Source organism: Nomascus leucogenys, chromosome 17 (assembly GCF_006542625.1).
Source record: "Nomascus leucogenys isolate Asia chromosome 17, Asia_NLE_v1, whole genome shotgun sequence".
In the NCBI taxonomy this organism is placed as follows: Eukaryota; Metazoa; Chordata; class Mammalia; order Primates; family Hylobatidae; genus Nomascus; species Nomascus leucogenys.
Window position 1 is genome coordinate 32,876,013 of NC_044397.1, and position 26,568 is coordinate 32,902,580.

At 55.0% G+C, this 26,568-nt stretch overlaps 2 protein-coding genes across 2 annotated transcripts in view; one reads left to right on the forward strand and one right to left on the reverse strand.

Moving 5' to 3' along the window:
- The first annotated feature begins 4,904 nt into the window (after positions 1-4,904).
- BRI3 (brain protein I3) lies at positions 4,905-14,484 on the forward strand. The gene is made up of 3 exons (XM_030795667.1): positions 4,905-5,216; positions 5,630-5,732; positions 14,070-14,484. The coding sequence occupies exons 1-3, from the start codon at positions 5,075-5,077 to the stop codon at positions 14,200-14,202; spliced, it is 378 nt and encodes a 125-aa protein (XP_030651527.1). The 5' UTR covers positions 4,905-5,074; the 3' UTR covers positions 14,203-14,484.
- A 133-nt stretch (positions 14,485-14,617) lies between these two features.
- Positions 14,618-26,568, reverse strand: part of BAIAP2L1 (BAR/IMD domain containing adaptor protein 2 like 1) — a 107,097-nt gene continuing 95,146 nt past the window's right edge. The window contains exons 12-14 of the mRNA XM_003278053.3: positions 25,798-25,984; positions 17,059-17,096; positions 14,618-16,583 (exon numbers count right to left, since the gene is read on the reverse strand). Of these exons, the coding sequence (XP_003278101.1) occupies positions 16,508-16,583; positions 17,059-17,096; positions 25,798-25,984 (301 nt within the window). The 3' untranslated portion in view covers positions 14,618-16,507. The remainder of the gene's footprint in view (positions 16,584-17,058; positions 17,097-25,797; positions 25,985-26,568) is intronic.

A 26,568-nucleotide genomic window follows, 5' to 3' on the forward strand; every position in this document is an offset into this window, starting at 1 on the left:
GACAGGGTCTTGCTGTCACCCAGGCAGGAGTGCAGTGGCATGATCTCAGTTCACTGCAGCCTCCGCCTCCCAGGTTCAAGCAATCTTGTGCCTCAGCCTCCTGAGTAGCTGGGATTACAGGCGTGAACCACTACACCGGCTGATTTTTGTATGTTTAGTAGAGACACGGTTTCGCCATGTTGGCCAGGCTGGTCTTGAACTCCTGGCCTCAAGTGATCTGCCTGCCTTGGCCTCCTAAAGTGCTGGGATTACGGGCATGAGCCACTGTGCCTGGTTCTCAGTTTCCTCATCAAGCACCTGGGGAAAACGAATGCCCACTTTCATGGGATGGTCCTGTGGATGAGCAGAGATGCCAAGCATATAAAGTGCTGTGTACAGAGCCTGGCACATGCGAGTTTGTCATCACATAGCAGCCAAGATGATTGCTGGCCTCACTTTATTTTGTCAGCAGTGGTGCGATCATGACTCACTGCAGCCTCAAACTCCTGGGCTCAAGTGATCCTCCCACTTCAGCCTCTAGGGTAGCTGGGACTAGAGGCACGCGCCACCACATCTGGTTAATTTTTAAATTTTCTGTAGAGACGGGTGGGGGGCAGGGGTCTCGCTATGATGCTCATGCTGATCTCGAACTCCTGGCCTGTAGTGATCCTCTCACCTTGGCCTCCAAAAGTGCTGGGATGACAGGTGTGAGCTACTGTGCCCCTCCCTTCAAAGACATTTTTCTAATACTGAAATCTGATGCTCACACTCCCCTGTTAAAACTACGCAGTTCCCCAGTAAGCTCTTATAGGATGCTATCCCAACTCCAATGCCCGGCACCGCCTCCCCTGGCCAGCCCCACCTCTGCCTTCTAGAGACTCTTCCAGGGCTCCAGCCACACCAAGTGACAAGTCCTGGCATATAATGGGCCACTGTTTACTCTTTGGGATTGCAGTTCACTCTGCCTGGAATGCTCTGCCACTGGTCCCTGGGGCTGACTCGCCACTGGCCTTCCAAGCCAGGCTGTGGCCCTGGAACTCTCCAGGCACCCAGGCTCATCACCACCCTGTGTGTGGCAACTCCAACCCTCTCGCCATACAAAGCTCGCTCCACCACAGTTACTGTCAGGCTCCCTATCTGCTACTTGTGTCCCTGTCATCATCCTCTTTGGACCCCCACGGCTTGCACATAGAGCCCGGGATAGCAGTTCCATCTTCTGCATGCTGCACTTTTGGAGGGGCAGGAACTGCTTTGTGTCTGAGGGCAGCACTGGTCAAAGCCATGCCGGGACATCCCAAAGTCACACCCCAGCATTCACAGGCTTGGAGTTCCAAACCCAGGGGCATTGCTGGGGCAAAAACAATTATTGGAAGAGAAGAGGACCAGTGGCTGTGGATTTTGTAGGGTTTATCAGGAAATGCAGGCAAGCAGTGAAGGGACTATTAGCCATGAAATTGAAAAATGTGCCAGCTTTTGTTGATCTGATAGGAAAGGAGATCACCGGTCCTGCAGCTGCTACTCTTCAGCAGTTTGCAAGGCTGGGAGGAGAATCCAGGTGGCCCCGGTTGACCAGGTGTTAGGAGGGTTGACCTGAGCCACATCTCTTCATGGTTGATGAGGCACGAGGTTGCACCCCAGTATTCTCTGGCCAGGGGCTGTCACCCTATGGTGCCTGGACAGCTGCCCCCAAGGAACAATGGCCTCCTCACTGCCTACCAGGGCCTCTACTGGCTCCAAAGCCCTTGGCCACTCCTGGCCAGTCTCCACTCTTTTTTTTTTTTTTTTTTTTTGAGATGGAGTCTCACTCTGTCATCCAGGCTGGAGTGCAATGCACAATCTTGGCTCACTGTAACCTCTGCCTCCCAGGTTCATGCGATCCTCGTGCCTCAGCCTCCCGAGTAGCTGGGATTACAGGTACACCCCACCATGCCCAGCCAATTTTTGTATTTTTAGTAGAGACGGGGTTTCACCATGTTGGCCAGCTGGTCTCGAACTCCTCACCTCAAGTGATCCACCCATCTCACCCTCCCAAAGTGCTGGGATTACAGGCGTGAGCCACCACGCCTGGCCCAGTCTCCACTCGATCTGGCTGTTCGTTAGTGCCAGGGGCCACCCCTCAGTTCCCTAGTGTACCTGGACCACCCCTCAGTTCCTCTTTCGAGGATTGTGGGTATGATGACTAGGACAGGAGGTACAAGATCGATGGCAATGGGCTTCGAAGAGCTGGACTTGTGATAAAGAAATATGATGGTCAGGTGGGCATGGTGGCTCACACCTATAATCCCAGCACCTTGTGAGGCTGAGGGAGGAGGATCACTTGAGCCCAGGAGTTTGAGACCAGCCTGGGAAACATAGCAACACCCATCTCTACAAAATATAAAAAAAAAATTAGCCAGGCACCGTGGCATGCACCTGTGGTCCCCAGCTACTTAGGAGGCTGAGACGGGAGGATCACTTGAGCCCAGGAGGTTGACGCTGCAGTGAGCCAGGGCTGCATCACTGCACTCCAGCCTGGGCCGTAGAGTGAGACTCTGTTTAAAAAAAAAAAAAAAAAAAAAAAAAAAAAAAAGGCCGGGCACGGTGGTTCACGCTTGTAATCCCAGCACTTTGGGAGGCCGAGGCAGGCGGATCACGAGGTCAGGAGATCGAGACCACGGTGAAACCCCGTCTCTACTAAAAAATACAAAAAATTAGCCGGGCGTGATGGCGGGCGCCTGTAGTCCCAGCTACTAGGGGAGGCTGAGGCAGGAGAATGGCGTGAACCCGGGAGGCGGAGCTTGCAGTGAGCCGAGATCGCGCCACTGCACTCCAGCCTGGGTGACAGAGCGAGACTCCGTCTCAAAAAAAAAACAACAAAAAACAATATATATATATATATATACACACACACACACACATATGTATATATATATATACACACATATATGTATATGTGTATATATGTATGTATATATGTATATGTATAGGTATATATGTATATGTGTATGTATATGTATATATGTATATGTGTATATATGTATATGTATAGGTAGATATGTATATGTATATGTGTATATATGTATATGTACATGTATATATGTATAGGTATAGGTATATATGTATATGTATATATGTATATGTGTATATATGTATATGTATAGGTAGATATGTATATGTATATGTGTATATATGTATATGTATATATGTATAGGTATAGGTATATATGTATATGTATATATGTATATGTGTATATATGTATATGTATAGGTAGATATGTATATGTATATGTGTATATATGTATATGTATATATGTATAGGTATAGGTATATATGTATATGTATATATGTATATGTGTATATATGTATATATGTATAGGTATATATGTATATGTATAGGTAGATATGTATATGTATATGTGTATATATGTATATGTATATATGTATAGGTATAGGTATATATGTATATGTATATATGTATATGTGTATATATGTATATATGTATAGGTATATATGTATATGTATATATGTATATGTGTATATATGTATGTATATGTATAGGTATATATGTATGTGTATATATATGTATATGTATATATAGGTATATGTGTGTATATCTATATATGAATGATGATCCCTTATTAAAAAGTAAAAATAAGGCCGGGTGCAGGGGCTGACACCTGTAATTCCAGCACTTTGGGAGGCTGAGGCAAAAGGATTGCTTGAGGCCAGGAGTTTGAGACTGGCCTGGGCAACATAGCAAGATCCCATACAAAAATTTTAAAAAATTAGCTGGGCATGGTGGCATGCGCCTGTGGTCCCCAGCTACTGAAGAGGCTGAGGTGGGAGCATGGCGTGGGCCCAGGAGGTCGAGACTGCATTGAGCAATGATTGTGTCACTCTACTGCAGCCAGGGTTGACAGAGCAAGAGAGCCCCCCCAGGACCCCCTACAAATTTTTTTAAAAAAATTAAAAAGGCGCGGTTCCAGAAGAGCTGTAGTCGTCCCAGAGCTACAGTGCAGGTGAGATCAAAATGCAGGTGAGAAAACTGGAGACAGAATACAATAACGGCTACAGGTGCCCCTGAAAAGGTGCAGAGGCGCTAAGGACGCAAGGAATCCTAAACGTTCCAATCCTTCGTTTTAAAGTTGTCCTGGCAAACCCGTGAAGCCCTGTATGAGGAAATGTTTCAACGAGGGCGCCTGACGCAGTCCCCGAGGCCAGAAAACACCCAGGTTTAGATACGGGCTCTGACCCGCACCTGCCACAGCCAAACCCCTCCCCCTTCTGAGCCCGGTCCTGTGTTGTCCTCCAGGGGTAAGCAAAACACCTGGCAGGGCTGCCTGAAGATTAGGGAAACTGAGGAGACGCGGTAGGTGCCCAGTATTTATGGTTTTGTCCCCAAACGGGGGAGTTATTTGTAAGCACTGGCTACCACCCCTGTAAATCACCTAATTGTCCAAAAAAAGGCAAACGGAGGGAGTGCGCCGCAGCTGAGCACCGCACAGGCCGCAGCTGGGGTGCACACCCGGGTGTGCCCTTTGTATTGCTGGGAGCGCTGGCGATCGCGGGGGCAGAGGGCTGGGGTTGGGGCGGCCTGGGACCCACCCGGCCCCGCCCCCTCCCAGGCCCCGCCCTCCCCCTCCTCCACTGGTAGGGGGACCTCGGCCGGCCTGGGAGATCGGGGCGTAGGGGGAGGTGGGGGTGCATCCGCGAGTCCTAAAGGTCACGACCCTATGGGGCTTCTCTGGGTCGTGGTGGGGGAGTGGGGGGGGTCTCCCCGCCACGGGAGGCCTAGAGAGCAGCGGCGGCGGGGCGGGGCGGAGTGCAGAGGCGCAGCCGGCGGGGCGGCTTCGGGAGGGCGCGGCCCCTTTAAGACGCCCCGCCGGCCCCGCCCCCGCGCCCCGCCTCCCGTCGCCCACGTGACCCTGGTCTTGTGACTGGGCCGGGGAGGGCGGGGAAGCCCGCGGCTCGCGCCCGCCCCGCCCCGCCCCGCCCCACGTCTGCCTCAGAGGGGCCCGAGCCACCCGGTCCGCCGCGTCCCCGCCGCCGCCGCCGCGTCCCCCGCCGGGGCCGACCGAGCCGAGCCGGGCCGGAGCGGCGGGCGCGGCCGGGCCGCCATGGACCACAAGCCGCTGCTGCAGGAGCGGCCGCCCGCCTACAACCTGGAGGCCGGCCAGGGCGACTACGCGTGCGGCCCGCACGGCTACGGCGCCATCCCCGCCGCGCCCCCGCCGCCGCCCTACCCCTACCTCGTCACAGGTGGGCCCAGAACCAACTTTCCCCGCCGGCGGCTTCCGAGGTGGCAAGCCCGGGCGGGGGACTCGGGTCCGGAGGCCGGTGGGGCCCGCCCGGGGGTCCTTCCTGGAGCTGGAGGTCCCCGGGCCGGCTTCGGGACCCCGCGCCGCCGAGGGCCAGCCTCCCCCGCTGGGCTCACGTCCTCGGGCCGGTCGTAACCCGGCGGGGCCGGATCCCTGCCCCAGATGAACTTTGTGTCACGAGGCGCTCGCTGTTGGCAGATTAGCGCCGAATCAGGCCCGTGATGGCCGTCCCGAGGGTGGAAAAGACCGGGGGCTTTTTTAGCTGGGTGGAGGTTGGGGGGACGGGATGAGTAGTCCCCGTCGCGGTCCGATTTCTCCTCCCTGCACCCTAATGACCTGCCTTCCCGCCCTCAGGGATACCCACCCACCATCCCAGGGTCTACGACTTCCGCAGCCGGACCGTCACCCGCTATCCTGCCAACTCTATCGTGGTCGTGGGAGGCTGTCCCGTCTGCAGGTGAGTAGGTCTGCAGCCTGGGAACTGGCCCTGGAAGCGCTGAGGACCCCCGCCCTAACCCCCAGGACCTCACAGTCAGCTCTGCTTGTGGGAGTGGGTCTGGCTTGACTTGGATCTTGACCAGAGCCCTTTATGGAAGGGACAGACAGGCTGCCCGTATGCTGTGTGAGAGAGCGTTGGTCCTCTCACGCTTGGCTCTGAACACATTTTGTGGGGGCAAAAGGGTGGATTCCTTTTCCTAGATTTTGGGGCATTGCACCCCAAGTGATTGGGATATAGAAATGGTAACAACGGGACTCGTGGTCCTTTCGTCTTTGTTCTGGGACTTGCAAGGAATCAGGTGTCTGCTTTTTCCTTCAATTTCCGCAAGTTTACTCTGCAGTTGATCGTCGAAGGTGGTGGAAGGTTTCGTTTTCCCGGAAGGGGCATTTGGAAGTAAGTGCACCAGCAGGAGAAACCTCAATGGGAGAAGCGACGGCTGTAAGAGCTGCTTTATCCAAAGCTGACTTGAAACGCTCTTCCACGAGCTGGACCAGGATGGAAGCCCCGTGGTTCTTTGAGGCAGGAGTGATTTTTTTCATATCCTCGCATTGGACCTGCACACACTTTCTGTTTTTTTATAAGGCCCGGAGGTGCAGCTAGAGGCTTGTTTTGTGGAGGTTTTGAGGATTCACATTTAAATAAGGATTAATTAAATATAAACGCTTGGCAGCTGGGGGTGTTCAGATTGCTTAGAAAGTAGGGGCAGAGTTGGTGGGAACAGGGTTTTCAGCTGTGTCCGGGAGGAGGAAGTGGAAGCCGCTGAGATGGAATTAAGAAACCCTGGTTTGGACTTAGACTTGATTTCAAAAGTGTGTGTGTAAGGCCTAGAGTGGAGTCATGGGGAAGTGAGTGATTTCAGAGCCTTAGCAGGCAACTTCCTGGGAAGCGGAAGGGCATCCTAGAGGTGGGGACAAGAGGCTGGGACCTCGGGGGCAGGTTGTGGCTTCTTGCCTGCACAGGGACCCTGTGACAAACCCTAACTGGGACGTCAGTTTGACACAGTTGGTCACCACCCAGCAGAAACATTAGCCTTTGGAGTGAAGGTGGAGGGAGGGCAGGGTGGGACGCTGGCTGCCTCCGGGGCATAGTTCTCTCCGGGAGCTGCACCGGCTTGGGGGCGCTGGCAGAGCTGTGTGGGTGTGAAGGCACATGGAGGGGACTCAGAACATGGAGGAGCAGAGGGTCTGCTTGCGTGTCATTGTCCGTGCCCTGCCATCACAGTGTCCAGCCTGCCGGAGGAGCCGGGTTCCGGTCTTGGTCCTGCCAGGAACAGTGGGGCCTGTTTCCCCACCTGGGACATGGGGGTGTCTGGTGAGGTGTCTCTGAAGCTCTTAGCTCTTCTCTGTCCAAGCCCCTGAACTTGGAGAGGTGAGAGACCAGTGGCAGCGAGGGATGGCCCAGATATCCCAGGGCTGGGGGGCGCCCAGGTGGTGGCACAGTTGCTGTCGGTATCGGGGTGCTGGCCCTGCCACTTCCCCTTCCCTAGGTGGGAGCTATGTCCCTGCGGAGGCCCACGGCTTCTGCTAACCCGGAGGTGCTCCCTAGTTGTGCAGAACCTGGAGCAGGGTCAGGCTGTGCTCTGCTGGTGAGGATCTTGGGCTCGGCCCTCAGAGGCTGCAGGGGATGGGGTCCTTGGTTACTTGATCACTGTGCTCTCTGCCCCTGGGCAGCTGCACCAGGTAGGGTGGAGGCTGAGTCCTCTCTGAACAAGGTTGGGGGGTCCTTAGTCCTTTAAGTTGGTACCAGAGCACTCTTGGATCCTCCGGCGACCCCTCGGGTTGCAGCCAGGCCCTCCCAGCACACACATCCCTGCGCTCTGCCCGTGGTGCCCTGGATGCTGGAGAGTCGCTCTGGCTCCCCGAGGCTTTGCCTCTGCAGCAGCATTGGGCATGGGATGGGCCCCTGTGCCCTGCAGCAGCCGGAGGGCGAGCAGGGGGCTGGGTGCTCTGCTGCTGGCGTGGGTGGGGTGTGTGGTCCCTGGGCCACTCCTCTCTGCGAGGAGAGAGGAGACGGTTCCGTGAACACACAACACGCACATCTGGCCGCCGCCTGGCATCTGGGGCCCCGGAGACAGGATACCGCTCACATGACCACACTTCCTCCTGCCCCAGGTCCAGCCCGCCGGGCTCTGTCCCCCTCCCTGCCTGGTGGCATGGCAGGAATTTGCCCAAGTCACACGTCTGTTAGTCCTTCTGAGTGAGGCTTGGCCAGAGAAGCCCGTGTCCCTTGTGGCTATGCTGCTCTGGCCAGGCCTTTGCTGAAGCTGCCTGACTCCGTCTGCCCTTTTTAGCCGTTTATGAGGAAGCATTTCCGCAGCCCGGTGGCGGATATGTCCCTGCTCCTCCCGCCCTCCTGCTTCACCCCTGCCCTGCCTTGCCCTGCCCTGCCCAAGGCCTGGGCCTCTCTGAAGCCGGGTTCTCCCTTGCCCAGGGAGGCCAGTCTTTCTCTGCTGGGGGTGTGGTTGTACCTAGGTGCAGGATGAGGTGGCTGCGCTGGGAGGCTCTCCTGGGCTGGAGCAGAGCCTGCGGCCTGCAAGCCGGGAAGGCAGGAGTGGGGAAGGCCCCTCGCCTGCACCAGGCCCCCATGAGTACTGGCTGGGCTGTCATTGGGTATTTAGTTTTGGGGGTGACCAGAGAGATAGGAAATCCTGGAAAGGATTTCACCTTTCCTAGGGAAGGTGGAAGGAACAGCTGTGGAGGGCGGATGTCGCTCAGAGGTCCAGGGTGCGGCTCAGTGGCCAGTGTGGAGGCTGCCACGGCCCTTGGGCAGAGGTGGGCTGTGGAGGGCACGGGGTGGTGACTGTGGAGCCTGGGAGGGGCTGGAGGGGAAGGAGCCTGTGACAGCCTTGGGTTTCCAGATGATGGAGGTGGAGGGGCTGCTCCCTCCTACCACCTGTAGCCTGGAAGCCAGAGCTCCCCTGGTTGAGGAAGTGGCTGAGTTAGCTGGGATGGCTCTGCCCATATGCATGGCCTGTGGGCTGTCCCCGTCCTGACAGTCTTGGCCTGAGGTGTGGGGGCAGCGGATGGGCCGGAGCTTGGGCCTGGGCTGCTTGCTGGGCAGGGCTGTAGACCTCGGGGCCCAGGTGCTGCCTCAGTGGCCTCCTGAGTCTCTGACCTTGGGCTCAGCCGCCAGCTGTGGGCCAAGTGGCACTGCCGGGGTGGGTGTGGTGGCAGGCAGAGTCTCCGGGCACTGCTCAGGCCTTTCTTCTACAGGGGAGGCTGGCCCTGGCCATTGAGTTTGCTGGGAATGGCCCTGGGAGGTCCTGGTGAACTGTCCTGTGGGGAGTGGACACCCTGGGACAGCCAGAAGCTGGCTGGAGCTGCTTTGGGGCCACCTCGCCCTGCGCTGAGCATGACTTCAGGCCCGCAGCCCTCTTGAGGAAGCCCTGTGTCTCCCCTTTTCCTGGCGAGGCCCGGCTTTCCAGCGGGGTGGTGGTCTGGGGTTGTTCCTGGGCGTGGATGGTGCCTTGAGGCCACTGTGTGCGCAGAGGGCAGCTGGGTGCCCTGGGGCCAGCCCCCTGTGACACTGACTGCCTTTGGGGGCTGCCTGGGAGGGAGAACTGGGGCTTGCAGGATGGGTGCTTGTGACTGGAGAGCCCATCCGGGTTCAGATCCCAGCCACGCCCTTCCCTGCTGGGAGGCCCTGGACACACCCTGAGCTTCAGCCTCCTGTAAAGTGCCTGTGGGGACACAGGAAGGGCGAGGATGGCCTTTTCCCTGGGCAGCTCAGAGCCCTGCTGCCAGCCCCCTCTGTCCTTGGTGAGGCGGGAGCCCTGTGGCCTCCACTGTCCCAGGGCCCAGCTCCGGTGGATGACAGCGGCATGACTGGCCACTTTCACTGCAGGGCTGGAGTCGCCTTAAGGGAGTGCTCTTGGAATTAGTCAGTTCCCTAATTTCGCCAGTGGCCGTGATCCCTCCCTGGCCGCGTGGCCTATTGCGCAAGAGTGGGGGAGGGGCGGCTAGAGGGAGCCGGTCAGGGCCGGAGCGGTTGAGAAGGTTGAAACCCACCCCACCAACTCAGGTGGCCTCTCCCGGGTTTGGAAGGGATAACTCGAGGCTGTGGGGACCGCAGGTGTTCCGGGGCAGGGGTTCCCCTTCTGTCCTCCAGTGCTGGGGACGGGCCTGCCCTGCAGCTTGGGGAGTCTTGACCTAGAAGCTGGATTGTGTTTCTCAGTTCAGAAGATTTGGGGTTTTAAAAAGTAAATGATGCCAACACTCCTTTTGAGGTCTAGGGCAGTACTGCAGTTAAAACATTAATATTTCTGCAGCAAGACATGAATATTCAGATAAAGTAGGATAAATTACGACTATAAATAGCCACACACCAGTTCAGGTCACATGTTGCTGCCAGGTGAGTTTGCTGTCAAGTGACAGCGAGTTCTGCCTTCAGCGCCTCTTGATGTTTGAAGTTGTGGGTGCAGCTGTGGAATCCTGGGGGGTAGGGTATGCTGCCCACCCTCAGGCTGACCCCAGAGCCAGAGGTGAGGGCCGAACTCTCCCAGCCGGCGCTCGGGCCTTCGAAGCCCATTCAGAGCTCTCAGGCCCAAGTGCTCGTTCTCCCGGGCCGGGGTTCTCGGGTCTGGACCACAGCCTTCTGCTGCTGGCGGAGGCCTGAGCCTCCTGGGACGGCTGGATCTGTCCAGCTCCCGGGTGGCACTGCAGGGAAAACAGGCTCGCTATCCCCCAGAGACCCGGGGGCCTTGACCCTCCTACCCTCTCTTTAAGCTGTGTGGAGGTGGGCAGGAGGGCGGGGGTTGAATGGACCAGGGATGGGGAGGCTGCCTTAGGAGGTGCCAGAGTGGCTCCCCGGACTGAGGGGCTCAGGCCAGGGTGGCACAAACGGCCCAGCCCTGTGCTCTGGCTGAGGATGGGATGGGTCTGGATGGAAATTCCGTGGGTTGGAAGAAGGAGGGTGTTTCCCTGTGCCTGGGAGGCCGTGGGGTCATGCCATTAGGTTTGGCCCATTGTCCTGCTTGCAGCCCTGGGGCTGGGAATCAAGGTGCTGGGAAGTGAGGTGCCGGGGCCTGGGTGGGCTGGGCTGGCGCTGCTGGAAATCCTAGCGCTCAGGTGGGCCGGCGCCCTGGTCGGTGGCAGTGGGAGTGCAGCAAGAGTGAGCAGCCTTCCTGCACTTCTCAGTTCTCACAGAGTAGGTGGGTTTTGGGTCTGGATGGAGAATTAGGAAGCAGGAGGGCGCTGCTGCCCTTGGACTTGGGTCCCAGGCGCTAGCAGCAGCTGCAGGTGGGAGGCTGGTGTGGGCGGGGCCCCCAGGCAGCACCGTGAAGCCCCACCCCCCGCCCATTGCACCATCACACCTGGTCTCTGCTGTGCCCCATGGGCGGGCTCCAGCCGGGCTCCCCACCCACACCCCTTTGCCCAGCCTCCTCCCAGGCATCTCTGGGCTTTTGAACAGGCAGTCAACTCTGCCTGCAGCCCTGCCTCTCAGCAGCTTTGGTCCTGAGTCGAGGTGCTCAGATGGTCACTGATTGGGCTGGCTGATGGGTGCCCGGTGACACTGGGGACCACTCCGGTGGGGGGGCGGGCTTCTCCCCTGGAACGATTTCTCAGCTGGTTCACCCTCCCTGTCTGCTTTTTCATGGGACATTTTCTAACCAGAATATACAGCCAGTGTGTTTCCTGGGATTTGGCCGTAGATGCCGGGAAGAAAAGGGAAAAGGAAGCTCTCTTGAGAGCCCCAAGGCCACTGGCTCCCTCCAGCTCCCCCGGAGCCTGTCATGGGCATCTGTGGGGACACAGCTGCTGCTCGGCCTTCCCGAGGCTCCCCCACCTCGACAGTGTGGTCTTGGGAGCTGTGGCACCTGGGGGAGAAGGTCCTGGAGCCGGGCAGGGCGTGCTGCACTCGGCAGGGCTGGGTAGAGGTGTCCTGCCCAGTCTGGACTGGCAGGGGCAGCCCTGGGCAAGGCTGAACAAGTGTGGTGGCCTTACGACCTTGTGGTGCTTAGATAGGGGACACTTTTGTAAAAGCCAACACAAGAAGTAGAAACTTTCCTGACAGACTCCGGTCTTCTGCTTGGCTTTGCCTTGGAGCTTCATGGTGTGCCCTGCAGCCCAGCTCAGCCCCTCCACACAGACAGGTGGCATTGTGTGAGTTTGGGAAACACTGGGTACAAGAGTGCTGCAGGACTTCTCAGAGCCTTTTGAGAACAAATGGACATAGGGACTCTAGGAGAAAAGTTTCCCAAAATCGGCTGAACAATCCCCCTTTTCCAAATGCGTACCACTGTGTCTGGCTAATTTTAAATTTTTGTAGAGAAAGGGGGCGGTCTTTGTTGCTCAGGCTGGTTTTGAACTGCTGGCTTTAAGCGATCCACCTCAGCCTCCCAAAGTGCTGCAGTTGCAGGCGTGAGCCACGGTGTCCAACTCCACTGGAGGGTGCTGAAGGGACCTCCCTGAGTAGGCTGGAGGGAGGCAGGTGGGCATGAAGTTTTTTCTTTTTCTTTTTTTTGAGACGGAGTTTTGCTCTTGTTGCCCAGGCTGGATTGCAGTGGCACAATCTCAGCTCACTGCAACCTCTGCCTCCCGGGTTCAAGCAATTCTGTCTCAGCCTCCCGAGTAGCTGGGATTACAGGTGCCCACCACTGCGCCCGGCTAATTTCTGTATTTTTAGTAGAAACGTGGTTTCACCATGTTGACCAGGCTGGTCTCGAACTCCTGACCTCAGGTCATCCACCCGCCTCGGCCTCCCAAAGTGCTGGGATGACAAGCATGAGCCACCGCACTTTGCAACTTTTTCTTTCAGCAGTGGAAAGCCCGACTTCAGAATATTCTGGTTTAGTTTTCCATAATCCCTGGAGAAGCAGGGAACAGGTTCTGTGGGTGGGGGTTGGGCTCCCCAGCCTGCCTTGCCCAGCAAGGGTGGGGGCAGTGGCCCTCATGAGTCCAGTCCCCCAGGAAGCAGCTTGGCAACATGCAGGGGACTGGGATGGGAGCAGGGTCCCCCAGGTGGCCCAGTTTTCTCCCCTTAGCAAGGCACAGGTAGTCACGCTTCCCTGTTGCAGGCAGGCGACCGCACTGCCTTGCCTGTAGACTCCCCTTCCCCACTAAGCACCAGGTGCCATCACCTGCCAGACAGCCCCACCCTGTTGTGTTTTCTCTCCACTCACTCCAGTACTGGCTGGATGGCGGGTTTGGGCCCCCAGGGGAGGCTCAGAAGGAGCCCGTTGGGGTCTGCCTGTCTGGTGGGAGCAAAGCTTTTCTCATTTGGGCTGAGCTGGCTAGTGTGGTTAATTTCAGCTGTGTCCAGAACTTTCCAGAAATAGCCTAAGGAGCTGAGCTGAGCACTCGGCTCCTGGCTTCCTACTTTTAGGGCCTCTGAAACTGACAGTTGGGTTAGATGATGATTTCAGGTCACTGAACCTAGGCTCACTGGTGCAGGATTTGGGGGATGGCCTGCAGGTGTCTTAGTTTAGTCTGTTACAGACATTGAGCTTTGTTGAAGAGGCGGCTTTGAGATCACATTTCTCAAAATAAGTGGCCTTCAGACGTTGTGTGAACATGGCTAACTGTAGTCTCCCATTAACCCACCCCTGCTACCAAAGGAACGGAAATCGAATAAAAGCCCAAACCTGACTGGATCACTAAGCTGCTAGTTGTTCCTTTTCTAAGAGCAGATGTGTGTGGCTTGTGGCACCAAAATGATCTTGCCTCTCAAGGTTTTACTTTTTGAGACGGAGTCTCACTCTGTTGCCCAGTCTGGAGTGCAGTGGCTTAATCTTGGCTCACTGTAACCTCTGCCTCCTGGATTCAAGCGATTCTCCTGCCTCAGCCTCCCAAGTAGCCGGGACTACAGGCATGTGCCACCATGCCTGGCAGATTTTTATATTGTTAGTAGAGACAGGGCTTCACCATGTTGGCCAGGCTGGTCTTGAACTCCTGAACTCAGGTGATCCACTCACCTCTGCCTCCCAGAGTGCTGGGATTACAGGTGTGAGCCACCACGCACCCTGCCTTGCCTTGCCTTGCCTTTCAAGGTTAACTGATGAGTCCTTTCAACTGTTTTATTCTTCCCCTTTTCTTTGAATGTTACATGTAGTGATTAAATAGCTATGGCCATTCCACGAACGGGTACATGCAGATGGTTCTTGGGCCTCTCCAGGCCAGTGGGCTGTAGCTGGGCGGTGGGGGGCTGTTTTCTCAGACAGATTGTCAAGTCACTCACCAGAGGTCCCCATGTCAGTCATAGCCACTGGTTGGTTCTTGAATGCAAGGGTGGGAGGGGTGAGGATTCTGGCTGCCCGGGTCCTTATGGTGCCACCCTCTCTGCCCATCTCTGCTGCAGGGTTGGGGTGCTGGAGGACTGCTTCACCTTCCTGGGCATCTTCCTGGCCATCATCCTGTTCCCCTTTGGGTTCATCTGCTGTTTTGCCTTGAGGAAGCGAAGATGCCCCAACTGTGGTGCCACCTTCGCTTAAAGGGAACACCAGGCCCAGCTTTCCTACACCCAGCTCTTTTTCTAATGTAAATGTTGTGTACAATAGTTTTATTTGATTAAGCTTCAGGACTGTTTTGTAAAGCGAGGTGGGACCGATGTGGCACACGCCAGCTGCAGTTTCCCAGAGCGTGGAGAGGCAGCGCTGCTGCTCCCGCCCAAGGCTCATGACAACTCAATAAAGCACTGCTTTTATTTTTTGCAGTCTTCAATTTGAGAAAGGTGAGAAATAATGTTTTCAATAAATGAGGTTCATACCATTGTTGACCTGGTGCTGCTTACTTGGTGCTTTCAGACACCCAGGAAAGACTGGAATGACGCCCCCATCGCTGCCTCAGCGCTCCCCCGGCCGGTCCTGACCACAATTGTATTCAGCAGACACTTACAGCTCAAGAAAATGTTTTCAAGTTCTCCTTTATTAAAATTGTAATCCCTTGATATTTACAGAGCAGGTACCTCGGTGCCAAGGACCAGGCCATCCCCTGGTTCTGGTCTGGGAGGCGGAACCTGGGGTTGGGTGAGCCACGGGGCCTGCGGGTTGCATCCGAGACCCCCAGGTCCTATTCTTCTACCCTGTAACAAAATCAGAAACATCCCCAAGGCGGAACGCCAAAGGCCAGGTGTCACCCACACCCCGGCAGTTCCCCACAGCGCCAGATGGAGCTCCCTGTGTCTGAAGTGGGGAACACGGCCACGGGGCTTGTGTGGACTGAATTCTCATGTGGCTGCAGCCCTTTCTGTAGGACAGACTGGGGTTAACAGTTCATGGTGCCTGCAGCCCTTCATGGTGGGGTGCCTGGTTTGGCCTTCCAGGAGAAGCAGATGGTGACACTGCTGGACCTGGCTGGAAGGAGCCTGAAGCATTGCCCATGTCCACTGGCTTACCTGCATGTAACCTTTCCCAATCTCAGTCTCATAGGATACTACACTTATGGCAAGGCCAAAGGAGAGGGGATAAGTCACAGCCCCAGCACCCCGCAACACACACGGTGAGCAGCTGGGCTGGGAATCTGTCGCCCAGGCTGGAGTGCAGCGGCGTGATCTGGCTCACCGCAACTTCTGCCTCCCGGGTTCAAGTGATTCTCCTGCCTCAGCCTCCTGAGTGGCTGGGATCACGGGCGCCCACCACCACACCTGTCTAATTTTTCTATTTTTAGTAGAGACTCCTGACCTCAGGTGATCCGCCTGCCCTCGGCCTCACAAAATGCTGGGATTCCCATACCTGGGCCAGGCTGGGAATTTTAACCATGACTCTCCACTCCAAAATAGGTACAGATCCTTGGCAGCCAGAGGTGATTTCCAGCCCTGGGCTCAGGGCAGCCAGTGCGTAGTCCTCACATCTGTATCATAGGGCCCGGTTCTGAGGGCGTCATGGCTGCTAGGCTAAAAAACCCACCCTCTCCAGGCACCAGAGGTCATCCTGGCTTTACACGTATCCTTTGAGAGTCCGTACCTGATTCAAACATGGAGAAACCGGGACCCCGAGCAGTTTGAGTGTACTGGTAATAGATGCAGCTTTGGCCAACTAGCTGAGTGAGAACACAAGGAGCCGGGACTCCGACGCCCAGGCCTGTGTCCTGGATGGGCTGTGTGCAGCGCATCCGTCGGTGACTCCTAACTACCAAGAAAAGGAGCCCTCGGAGGGGATTTCGAGTGCTGTGTGTGGCTGTGATAAGGGAGGCAAAGCGTCTTTGCGCTCTACAGCTCTGCGTGCTTGGAGGGAGGGCGGGGGTTTCCCCATCTCTGGAAGCTCTACACTTGATTAAACATTTTAAGTTAAAAAATTACATTTATATAGTACTTTCATAATTTATATTGCTTAAAATTATGATTTGCATGCTAAGATGCAAACTTACGTGATATCTTCTTTAGACATAATGCTATTAAGAGCACATGCTTTATAAAATAAAACTGGTCTCATTCACATCAGGTGCAGAAAGCCAGTCCTGAAAGCATTGACTATCCCTTATTCTGGCTGTCATTAAGGAAAAAAATTCATTTAAAAAATACAGTAAAGATTGAAACCAAGTTTACTGTTTCTTGAACAGTATAGGAAGAAAATATTTTAAATGACTGAGCTGGTCATTAGACTATTACTCATTTATCTTAAAGGCAGAAATGTGTCAACCCAACTACGTGAAACAGAAGCATGATTTGCTTAGGCAGGCGACATTAGAGTTAGGCCTCTCCGCTGAAGCTTCCCGACCGTCAGCACGTGGCAGACAGGACGAACCCATCATTCCGCAAGGGAGAACCGGAGAGGCCCGGGAGAGTCCTTGGCTGTCCTCTCATCGAATGATGGGTGCCGAGCGATCATTCGTCACAGTCGGGCGGAGTTTCACAGTGGCAAAGGGGTTTTCTCCACTGCAGGGGATAAGAAAAATCTTTCAGAACTTCCACTCTATGAGGGAAATGATTTTAACAGTGCTAATAACCCGTTCTTGCCCTGTGAGACTGGGCGGCTGACCACCTCCTCAGCTTGTACAGGTCCCAGCAGCGTTTTCTGATTGTGAAAGTTTTGTTCAGTGATGATTGCTACACCATACCACCCACTGCAGAACGATCCCAGGTTTTAAGCATTCTGGACATGGGCACCCACACCTCTTTAGTCCTGCATTGTGCGTGATATGGGGGCCACTCTGGGGTGGGCAGGCCCTGCTCCCAGGGTGGTCTAAAGCAGGTGGTAAAGAGAGCAGGGGGCCGCAGTCCCCCAGAGCTCCACAGGCCGAGGCCTTTCTCAGGCTGGACCCCCTGGGCTGGGCACCGAAGGCCCTTCCGGGGGACACTGCAGGGAAGAGCAATGTCACAGGCTGAGGTTCACGTAGGAAGCCACCCCTACCTGAGAAAAGGCGGCTTTGCAGTCCCGTTGGCATCGTTCTGTGAGAAAGATAAAGAAGTTTATGGAGGGCTTGGAATTGGTCTTTTAAAAATTATTTTAGGTAGGGATGGGGATTTGCTATGTTGCTCAGGCTGGTCTCGAACTCCTGAGCTCACATGATCCTTCCAGCTTGGCCTCCTAATGTGCTGGGACTACAGGTGTGAGCCACTGCGACTGGCCTGTACTGGAGATTTTTAATAAGACCCGAAGGTAAAGACATCTAAAACATAAGGGATGCTTAAAAGTGCCCTGTCCCAATCTGTGAGACTGTCTAAATTCACTTGGAAGAATAAGGCAAGAACAGAAAACGCTCTGAAAGGTGGTAGCAGCCCTCCCAGGTGTCAGAGCGTGAACAGAGCATGGCACTGCCTGCGCGGGTCACCCGTGATGTCGGGAGCTCACGTGTGAACGAGCCGCCTGCTAAACTTGGAAACAGTTTCACAAAATGAAGCTTGAGCAACAGAGCGACATCACAGAAGAAAACATTTATGCCAGACAGAACCTCTCAGACCCGGCGGAAACAGAGATCCTGCGGGTCCTCGGCCACGGTCGTTTGAGCGCAGAATCTAGTGACTGGGGTGTGCTTTCTGGAAGCTGACTCCTGAAGCATGACACGAAGAAACAGGAAGTAAAAATAAAACCCCGCCGGCTTTGGGGCTGCTAGAGCCAGGGATCTTGTAGGAAGTTCAAACTGAGGAAGAGAGAAGGTGGAACCAAAGTGCAAAGGTGCCTGCAGGGCTCGGGTGGGGAGCACCTACTTCCAGCACCTGCCACCCAGGACGGGCCAGGGCCAGGTGTGTGCGCGCCTTCTTTCCCTCACTCCAAAAAGCCTGCAGGGTTTAACAATCTTTCCTGCCCGCACACAGGGAGCGGAGTCAGGCAGCCGCCCAGGAGAGGGCAGTGTAACACTGTGTAACCAGCCCGTGGCCCGGCCACACCATCCTGACAGCCCCAGGAAGCGTCCCAGCACCCCCGGGGGGTCTCAGGGAGCACGCAGACCTCTCAAGATTGACTTAGGGGAGGTCCTCTCGTGCCTGATGCCAGCGTTAGAGCGCAGGCCGTTCCTGGACGTGGAGGCCTAGGCCAGGCCTCCTCTGGGATGGCCTCCACTGCATGTTGGGTGTACAGACTGTGGAGACAGAAGGCAGGTTGGGAGCCCCAGGGTTGTGGCCTGAGACCTGTCCCACCCTCCCCAGATTACCTGGGCAGGGCAGCTGGGGCCAATTCAGTGTCTGCTTTTCATCACTGGCGCACAAAGCCACTGCCCTGCCTCGCACATCCTACAGGGCTTTAAATGGCTGCAAAAGTGGCTTCTCGCTGCGGGGCACGCAGTGCTTCCCTAGCAGGCCTCAGAGGAAGTCCTTGCTGGTGTGAGGTTCATGGTCTGTGATTATTATGGGCTAATTTATGATTTAAATGCACCAGAGTGCGTGTCGCATGTGCTCACGGTGCTGGCATTTGTGTACCCTGTTGCAGAAAGGCCTCCTGTGGCCCAGAGGGCAGGCGGGAGGGCCGTGGCTGGGCCTGAGGCACGATTCATGCCAAGCCTGACTCCACTCTGCCCTCCCCTCCTCTCCCACTGGAGTCATCTGACTCCTTGGGGCTAACACCGTTTCCCTCCCATGTGCAGCTTACACGAGGGGAAGGCGCTTCCCACACTAGAAACCAGAAACACCCTCCGCCCACCCCAAGCACACCCTGGAGCTTGTTCAGAGCCTCCTGGGCCCCCACGGGACTTTAAAATGGTCCCAGTGAATCCTTACAAAGAATGCAGCAAGAAGCACCGACTCCTGCCAGGAGGACTGAAAAGGAAAAAGAATGCCTAAGATGACAGCTTGTAGCCACTCAGTGTCGGGCCAACCCCGTGCACGCACGCCTGGGGCCCAACAATCCTGTTCCCTGTAGGAACAAGCAGGACACACACCCATGGGCACTGAGACACTCAGGCAGCCCTGGAGAAACAGCCCAGACCGGAAACACCAGACGCCCATCCATGGGAGAGCCAGAACCAGCTTCTGTGCAGACAGCGGGTCACCTCACAGCGCTGAGCGACTGTCCCTACGGGGCCACCCCAGACGGCCATCTCTGTGCCAGGGCTTGGGGAGTCTGGTGTTGGAGAATGGATGGTCATGGAGGTGGGCCACGCAGGGTGATCCTGGGGGCCGGGAACGTCCTGCTGGGTATATGGAGTCACATGAAAATTCCTTGTGTGCTTTTCTCTCTGTGGTATTCTGTAATACAGTGTTTACTTTAAAATATGTATTGGGCCAGGGATGGTGGCTCATGCCTGTAATCCCAGCACTTTGGGAAGCTGAGGTGGGCAGATCACCTGAGGTCGGGAGTTTGAGACCAGCCTGACCAACATGGAGAAACCCCGTCTCTACTAAAAACACAAAATCAGCTGGGTGTGGTGGCGGACGCCTATAATCCCAGCTACTCAGGAGGCTGAGGCAGGAGAATCACTTGAACTGGGAGGCAGAGGTTGTGGTGAGCTGAGATTGCACCACTGCGCTCCAGCCTGGGCAACAGAGACTCCATCTTAAAAAACAAACAAAAAACGCAACAAAACAAACAAAAACAAAAACATATTGGACGTGTTCAGGCAGATTTCCCGTTTAACATCTGCATGTTTCTCAGGGACCTGAAACCTCAGCACTCCCTCTGGATACAAAGCTGGCAGGAGCCTCTCTGCCTCCCTCTCCACTGCAAAGCAGACCTATGAGGGCAGGGGCTTGGCACATACAGTGCCTCTTATCTGGTGGCCTCCAAGGGTCTCACAGCATCCTCCCTGCATCCCTGTCTCAACCGCACACCTCACACTCAGCCCACTGTGGTGATCACTGAACCTAGACCTGCCCTTCTCTCTGTTCCCTTTCCTTGCAGTGGGGGACACCTCCAAGCCAGAGGCAGCACTGCCACCGGCACCCAGGGCCTCGCGGGCACTGGCTGCTGCATGTCCTGTGTCCCCAACAAGACAGGAGACCACTAAGGCTACGAAACCAACAGCCACTATGAGAATGGGTTGGGCTGCAACTGGGGACTACAGAGCGAGGCCAAGTGGCTGACTGCGGCCAGGGTGGACACATCTTGTGATCCCCCATCTCCCCCAAGAACCCAAGAATCCAAAATGCGTGTGGACACTGGCTGACCGCCCATCACTCGATGCCTGGTCCACACCCCCTTCCCCACTGTCTGGAGCTTCCAGGGTGCCCACCGCATAACCATGCGCCCAGGTTGGGGGACTAGTTGATCTGGCTTTCAGAGGGGTCCCGGGCAGCTGGGAGCACCCAGCACCACTTTTTCATCGGGCTGCAGCAGAGAATGCTGGTGGCCCTCACTGCAGAGGGCAGGACAGAGTGAACAGGGCCAGTGCAGGTGGCCTTGCTCCTGAGCAGAACGGAACATCCCTAAGGAACATTTCCAAGCCAGCTGGAGGCCAGTTACTTGCAAAAAAAGTGGCCCTCGCTGACACCTGTCTTCAGTGTGAAAACCCATTCCAGTCCTCGTCTGTGGCCCGGACTTGTCTTCCAGTTCACTTCTGATCTAGTTCAACCCCTTTATTCTCAAAATGGGGACGCTGAGGCCCAAACGGAAAAGCCAACTGCTCTGAGTCACTGGCATCTTTTTGGAAGCCGAGGTGGCCATGTTGTGACGCAAACAAAGATTCGTGCAGGCCTGCACACCGGGCACTGGCTGCTCTCAGGAGGGGCTCATGCCATGTGAACGTGCACTGTGAAATGCAGGCTTGCTTTTAAAAAGGAGAGCTGTGTGCTTATTTAAAATGTTGGGAGGGAGCCAATACTTCCTCACTTGGAACTGCAGTAGAAAATATATAAATTAAAAAAATTCAGGCCGGGCACAGTGGCTCACGCCTGTAATCCCAGCACCTTGGGAGGCCGAGGCAGGAGGACTGCCTGAGGTCAGGAGTTCAAGACCAGCCTGGGCAACATAACAGGATCTTATCATTATTAATAAAAACTTAAGAGAGATCACATGACCTGTGGCCAGCCCCCCAGCTTGAGTCCTGACAAGTCTCTCCTGCCCCCTGGGGAGAAGCCCCTGCTCTCAGATCGTCTAAGACGCGCCATCACAGGACAGCTGTGGGGCTTCCCAGGTGAGTGGGCTGCTCGATGTAGGATGGCTCCCTGTACACCTAAGCACTCCAGCCTGGGTGAAAGAGCGAGACTCCGTCTCAAAAAAAACAAAAAACAAAAAAAACAAAAAAACATTAGGGGCCAGGCACGGTGGCTCATGCCTATAATCCCAGCACTTTGGGAGGCAGAGGCAGGAGGATCACCTGAGATCAGGAGTTCGAGACCAGCCTGGCCAACATGGTGAAACCCCGTCTCTACTAAAAATACAAAAATTAGCTGGGTGTGGTGGCAGGCACCTGTAGTCCCAGCTACTTGGGAGGCTGAGGCAGGAGAATTGCTTGAGCCCGGGAAGTGGAGGTTGCTGTGAACCAAGATCAAGCCACTGCACTCCAGCCTGGGTGACAGAGCAAGACTCTATCTCATAAATAAATGAATAAATAAATAAATGTAAACCTCTAGTTCCTTTGTTGCACCATCTGTTTTTCAAGCGCTCCGCTGCCCTGTGTGCCCTGTGGCTGCTGGACTGGGCAGGGAACATTTCCATCTGTGCTGCTCGTCCCTGACACACAGATGCTTGATTTGTGCTCCCTGCTGGTGCAGGAGGCTGCGAGGCCAGGAGGCCCAGAACACACGGCCATTCCCCTGCTCCCCGCTCCTGCCCCTGGAGCAGCACCGATGTGTCTGTAGGCTGTTTCCCACAGCTGCGCTCCCGGAACTCCTGACTAGGATCGGTCCAGATGAAACATGGTCACTTGTCTAACAGGAGCGCTGTCTACAGAGGCTGGATGCGGTTAACAGTTGCGGTCCCTCCCTGCAATGCTTTTGCAGTCTGCATAGGATGTTAGAATAACAGCCTGCAGATGACCGCGGCATGTCTTATAGGGAAAGCGTACTGATGTGGAGGCCAAGAAGCTGCTGGCTGAGATTGGGAACTGGGTTTCTAACCTGCAGTGGGCCTTGGACAGCGGCTGCCATTCTTCTGTGCCTCCCTTTCTCCATTTCACGAGGCCCCGAGATCCCTCTACCTCCCCGGGAGGTCCCAGCACAGGCACCGCTCAGGAAGCACCACTGTGAGGTGCAAAGAGTGTGAAGGTACGAAAGACAGGAGGGCGCCACGGGCCGGTGGCACCACTCCCCTCGCAGCCCAGCCAGAAGCCAGGCAGCAGTGTGGGGGCTCATCCTGCCTCTCCGGCTGCTGCCCGACCCCAGCTCTTGAGCCCAAGTCACCGCAACACCCAGGCCTTGTGTTTTTGCCAAAGTTCGTGCCTCAGAGCCTGGCTCCAACGCTTTCCTCCTAGAAGCCTCCCCTGATGCGTCCCAGGAACCCCAGCGTCTCCCCTTGTCCTTGCCCCATGCATCGAGCGCTCCCTGGACTCCACCCCTGCGTGGGTCTCATTCCTCTTTGTGTCCTGAGGGCTTGGCTCTAGGCCACCCAGTAGAGGCTGGCTGGATGAATGCTGATGGGACGGTCTCATCTCTGTCCACAAAACCCCTCCCCGACAGCCATACCCTCACTACCATGTGACTGTGTTGATAGAAGTCTGCTGGCCTCAGAGGTCTGTGGCCCAAGAAATCTCAGCTGCTATCAGTGATAAACATGACCTCCCTGTGGGCGTCACCTCCACCCCTGTGCTGGACGGGCCTTCTCATCGATTTCAGTGATCATGAAGTTAATCAGCAGTCAGTACTCAAACATGTGCAGAATCAATGATAACTGAAATGATTAGAATCTGCATAAGGAGCGTATTCTCATGAGGTATCTGGGGCTTTTGAATGTTCTTGGATGAAACCAGAAATGAAAGGCTGCTAAAATGAAAGCCTGAAAGCCGCCTAGCTTTTTTTTTTTTGTACTTTTTTTTTTTTTTTTTTTTTTTTTAGTGGAGACGGGGTTTCACCGTGTTAGCCAGGATGGTTTTGATCTTCTGACCTCGTGATCCGCCCACTTCGGACTCCCAAAGTGCTGGGATTACAGGTGTGAGCCACCGTGCCCAGCCAAGCCTTCTAGCTTTCGAGACAGAAAGAGGGAACCTGAAGATGATGGGGTGTGTGTGTGTGTGCGTGCGCGCATGTATGTGGTGGGGGTTAGAGGGAGGGTGGTCTGTGGGGAAGTGAGCTTTGGCAGGTGCAGCCCGTGGAGGCAGCTGGGGACAGGATGATTGGGAATGTCTCCCATGGAGGGGACAGCCTGAAGCTCGCGGGTGTGAGCTGAGAATACCAGCTCAGGCGGGAAGGGTGGCAGTGATGTCCACATGGGCCAGCTGCACTGGTGGAGGTCACAGGGCACCAGGTCGCCCCCTGCAGGCAGCCCCAGCCCAGCCCAGCCCTCCAGGTCAGGGCCCTCGGGGACAGTGATGTGCTTAAAGCTCTGCTGCCCGAGGAAGCAGGAGGCGGGAAGCCGGTAAGAGGGGCGCACCATGCGCTGGCAGCCTCCCGACACTGACAGAATGTCATGATCCAGCCAACGAAGAGGTTTAAGAATGAAGCCAGGTCACCTTTCCACTCCCCAGTGCTAAGTAAGGAAGAATCTGTCATTACTGAGTACACTGATACTTACAACCAGGCTTTTTCCATTTATCCAATTCCTTGCAGTAAGAATGGTGGCGACAGTACTTTCTTCACCAAGCGTTATCCACACGATAAATACACTGACAATGACACCTTTTCATTTTCTAACACTGAAGACTATCCAGGGTTGGCCAAAGTGTCAGTGCTCTCACTTACAATGCCAGAGCTGTGATTTCTGGGGGCAAGATTCTTTTACCTGAAAAGGCATTATCCAACCTCAATAAAGCAGCAGGCTAGGCGAACATCAACAGCTACTAACATCACAAAAAGAGACAGACGTCCACATGTGCCTCCTCACTGGTGAAATTCTCCAGCAAAACACAACAGGCAAACACGCAAAACAGCAACAGACTCTGAGCAGGGCCTGAGGTCTAACTACCAATTTACAGAAATACAGGAGACATGGGGGAACGCAGAAAGGATGCCATCAGCAAAACCCAGATGGGGGACACCCTCCAGGACAAATGACTGGTTCTTCTACAAAGACACTGCTAAGGACAAGAGGCAGAGGGGGGACCTGCAGCTGGAAAAGGCCTCACGAGACCTAACCACCAATTACAATGTATGGAGCTGATTTGGATCCAGATTCAAACAACTACACTGTAAACCATTTTTCTTTTCTTTTTTTATGAGACAGGGTCTCTGTCATCCAGGCTGGCATGTAGTGGTATGATCACAGTTCACAGCAGCCTCTAACTCCTGGGTTCAGGCGATCCTCCCACCACAGCCTCCTGAACAGCTGGGACTACAGACATGTGCCACCGTGTACCTAGCTCATTTTTATATTTTTTATCTATATAGGGTTTTGCTATGTTGTCCAGGTTGGTCTAAAACTCCTGGGCTCAAGTGATCCTCCCGCCTTGGCCTCCCAAAGTGTTGGAATTACACAGACATGAGCCATTGCACCAGGCCTCAAAGACATTTTGAATGAAGTTTCAAAAGCTAGCATTCCTAAACCAAACCATGCCATTGTAGTCTACAATGAGGCAGGTCTACGTTCCCAGACTCCTCAAGGCTCACGTGTAGGTCCGGGGCAGGCACATTTTAGAAGCGCATCCATTTCATATCATCGAGAGACTCCATGCCTGGGCACCACTCACAGCTGAACAAAGGCCCCGGACACAAGGTATAGGGGCCTGGCTCCTTCGCCCCAAAGCAAGACAGCTCCTGGATCGAGGGGTGCAGACACCACCCCCCAGCCTCCTCCCCTTCACCCACAGGTCTCACGCCAGGGCGCACTAACCTCGGCCAACCCAGCCCGGGAGTGATGTCCAGCCGCGCTGCTCCCCACCCCACCATCACCTCACCTTGTGTTACTCTCTGCATGGCTTCTAGCGTCGAGGTTTTTGTTTGTTTTTTATTGTCTGCTTCCTATCACTAGAACAGAAGTTCTGAAGAGGCAGGCAGAGTTTGGCCTTGTTCTCCTCTATCTGGAGAGCCCGCACCAGGGCCTGGTGCCCAGCAGACATGTGCCATGGCGGGAATGGATGAATTGGTTCCAGGAGCCCAGGCCCTCCATGCTGGGCCCCCAGAGGCACGTTAGGGTTATCTTTCAGGGTTATCTTTAACCCTAAACCCCGTGCCTAGAGGGTTTAGGGTTAAAGATAACATCCACAGTGCCTGGGAGTAAAGACTTTCTGAAGAAAGATGAAGTTACCACTTTTAAGTAAGCCTCTCTTCAGAAAAGAAGAAAATGAAAGAAAATGGTGATTCAATGGCTAAAAGACTGCAGCCAGGCAGGAGAGATAAGAAACCTAATAAACTCTAGCAAACTAGGGGCGACTGTGTGTAAACTCTCACCCACAAGATAGAGTCCACATGAAAGAGGGGCTGAAGTCAAGGAGGTGAAAGGCTGCATGACAAAGAAGGGAATCTAGAGGATCAAAGGCGGCAAGGCCCCACCTCCCTCCTCCCCAGGGACACCACCCTCCCCCTGGGGACAGAGCAGAGCAAGGCGGTCACCACAGGAACAGCGACCTGTGCCTCCCAGTCGGGGATGGCGAGTCCAGGACACAGGACGCCCCGCTGTGGCTTTACTCACAGGAGCCGCGGTCTCGGTCTCGGGCTTGGACGCCGGGGCCTTAAAGGTGGATGTCGTTCTGGCCGCATCTGCTCTCCTGTCGGCAGCTGCCCCCATGGACAAGCATTCCAAGTAGTCAGGTGGGGGGATGACAACACTGCTATTCTCAGACAAGTTCACGGTGCTGATGCTTCTCACCGGCACGGGGCTCAAACCCAAAAAGGACACAGCACATGTTGGATAATGTCTCACCACCAAACCCCAAACATCCTCCATGACCCTGACCAAGGACAACAGTAACGGTACATCACCAATCAAAACCTGATCTTGATCTCACACACACAGGCACACACAGTACATACATCAATACAAAACACTGTATTTTTTAAAATTTTTTGTGACAGAGTCTCACTCTGTCACCCAGGCTGGAGTGCAATCACATGATCTCAGCTCACTGCAACCTCTGCCTTCCAGGTTTAAGTGATTCTTCTGCTTCAGCCTCCTGAGTAGCTGGAATTACAGGTGCATGCCAGTGTGCCCAGCTAATTTTTTGTATTTTTAGTTGAGATGGGGTTTCACCATGTTGGCCAGGCTGGTCTCGAACTCCTGACCTCAGCTGGGATTACAGCGTGAGCCACCACACCCGGCCTAAAACACTGTAATGTTTTTAGCGGTTTCTAAACATATCCTCACAAGAAATTTTTTTTTTTTTTTTTTTTTGAGATGGGGTTTCACTGTTATTGCCCAGGGTGGAGTGCAGTGGTGCGATCTTGGCTCACTGCAACATCCGCC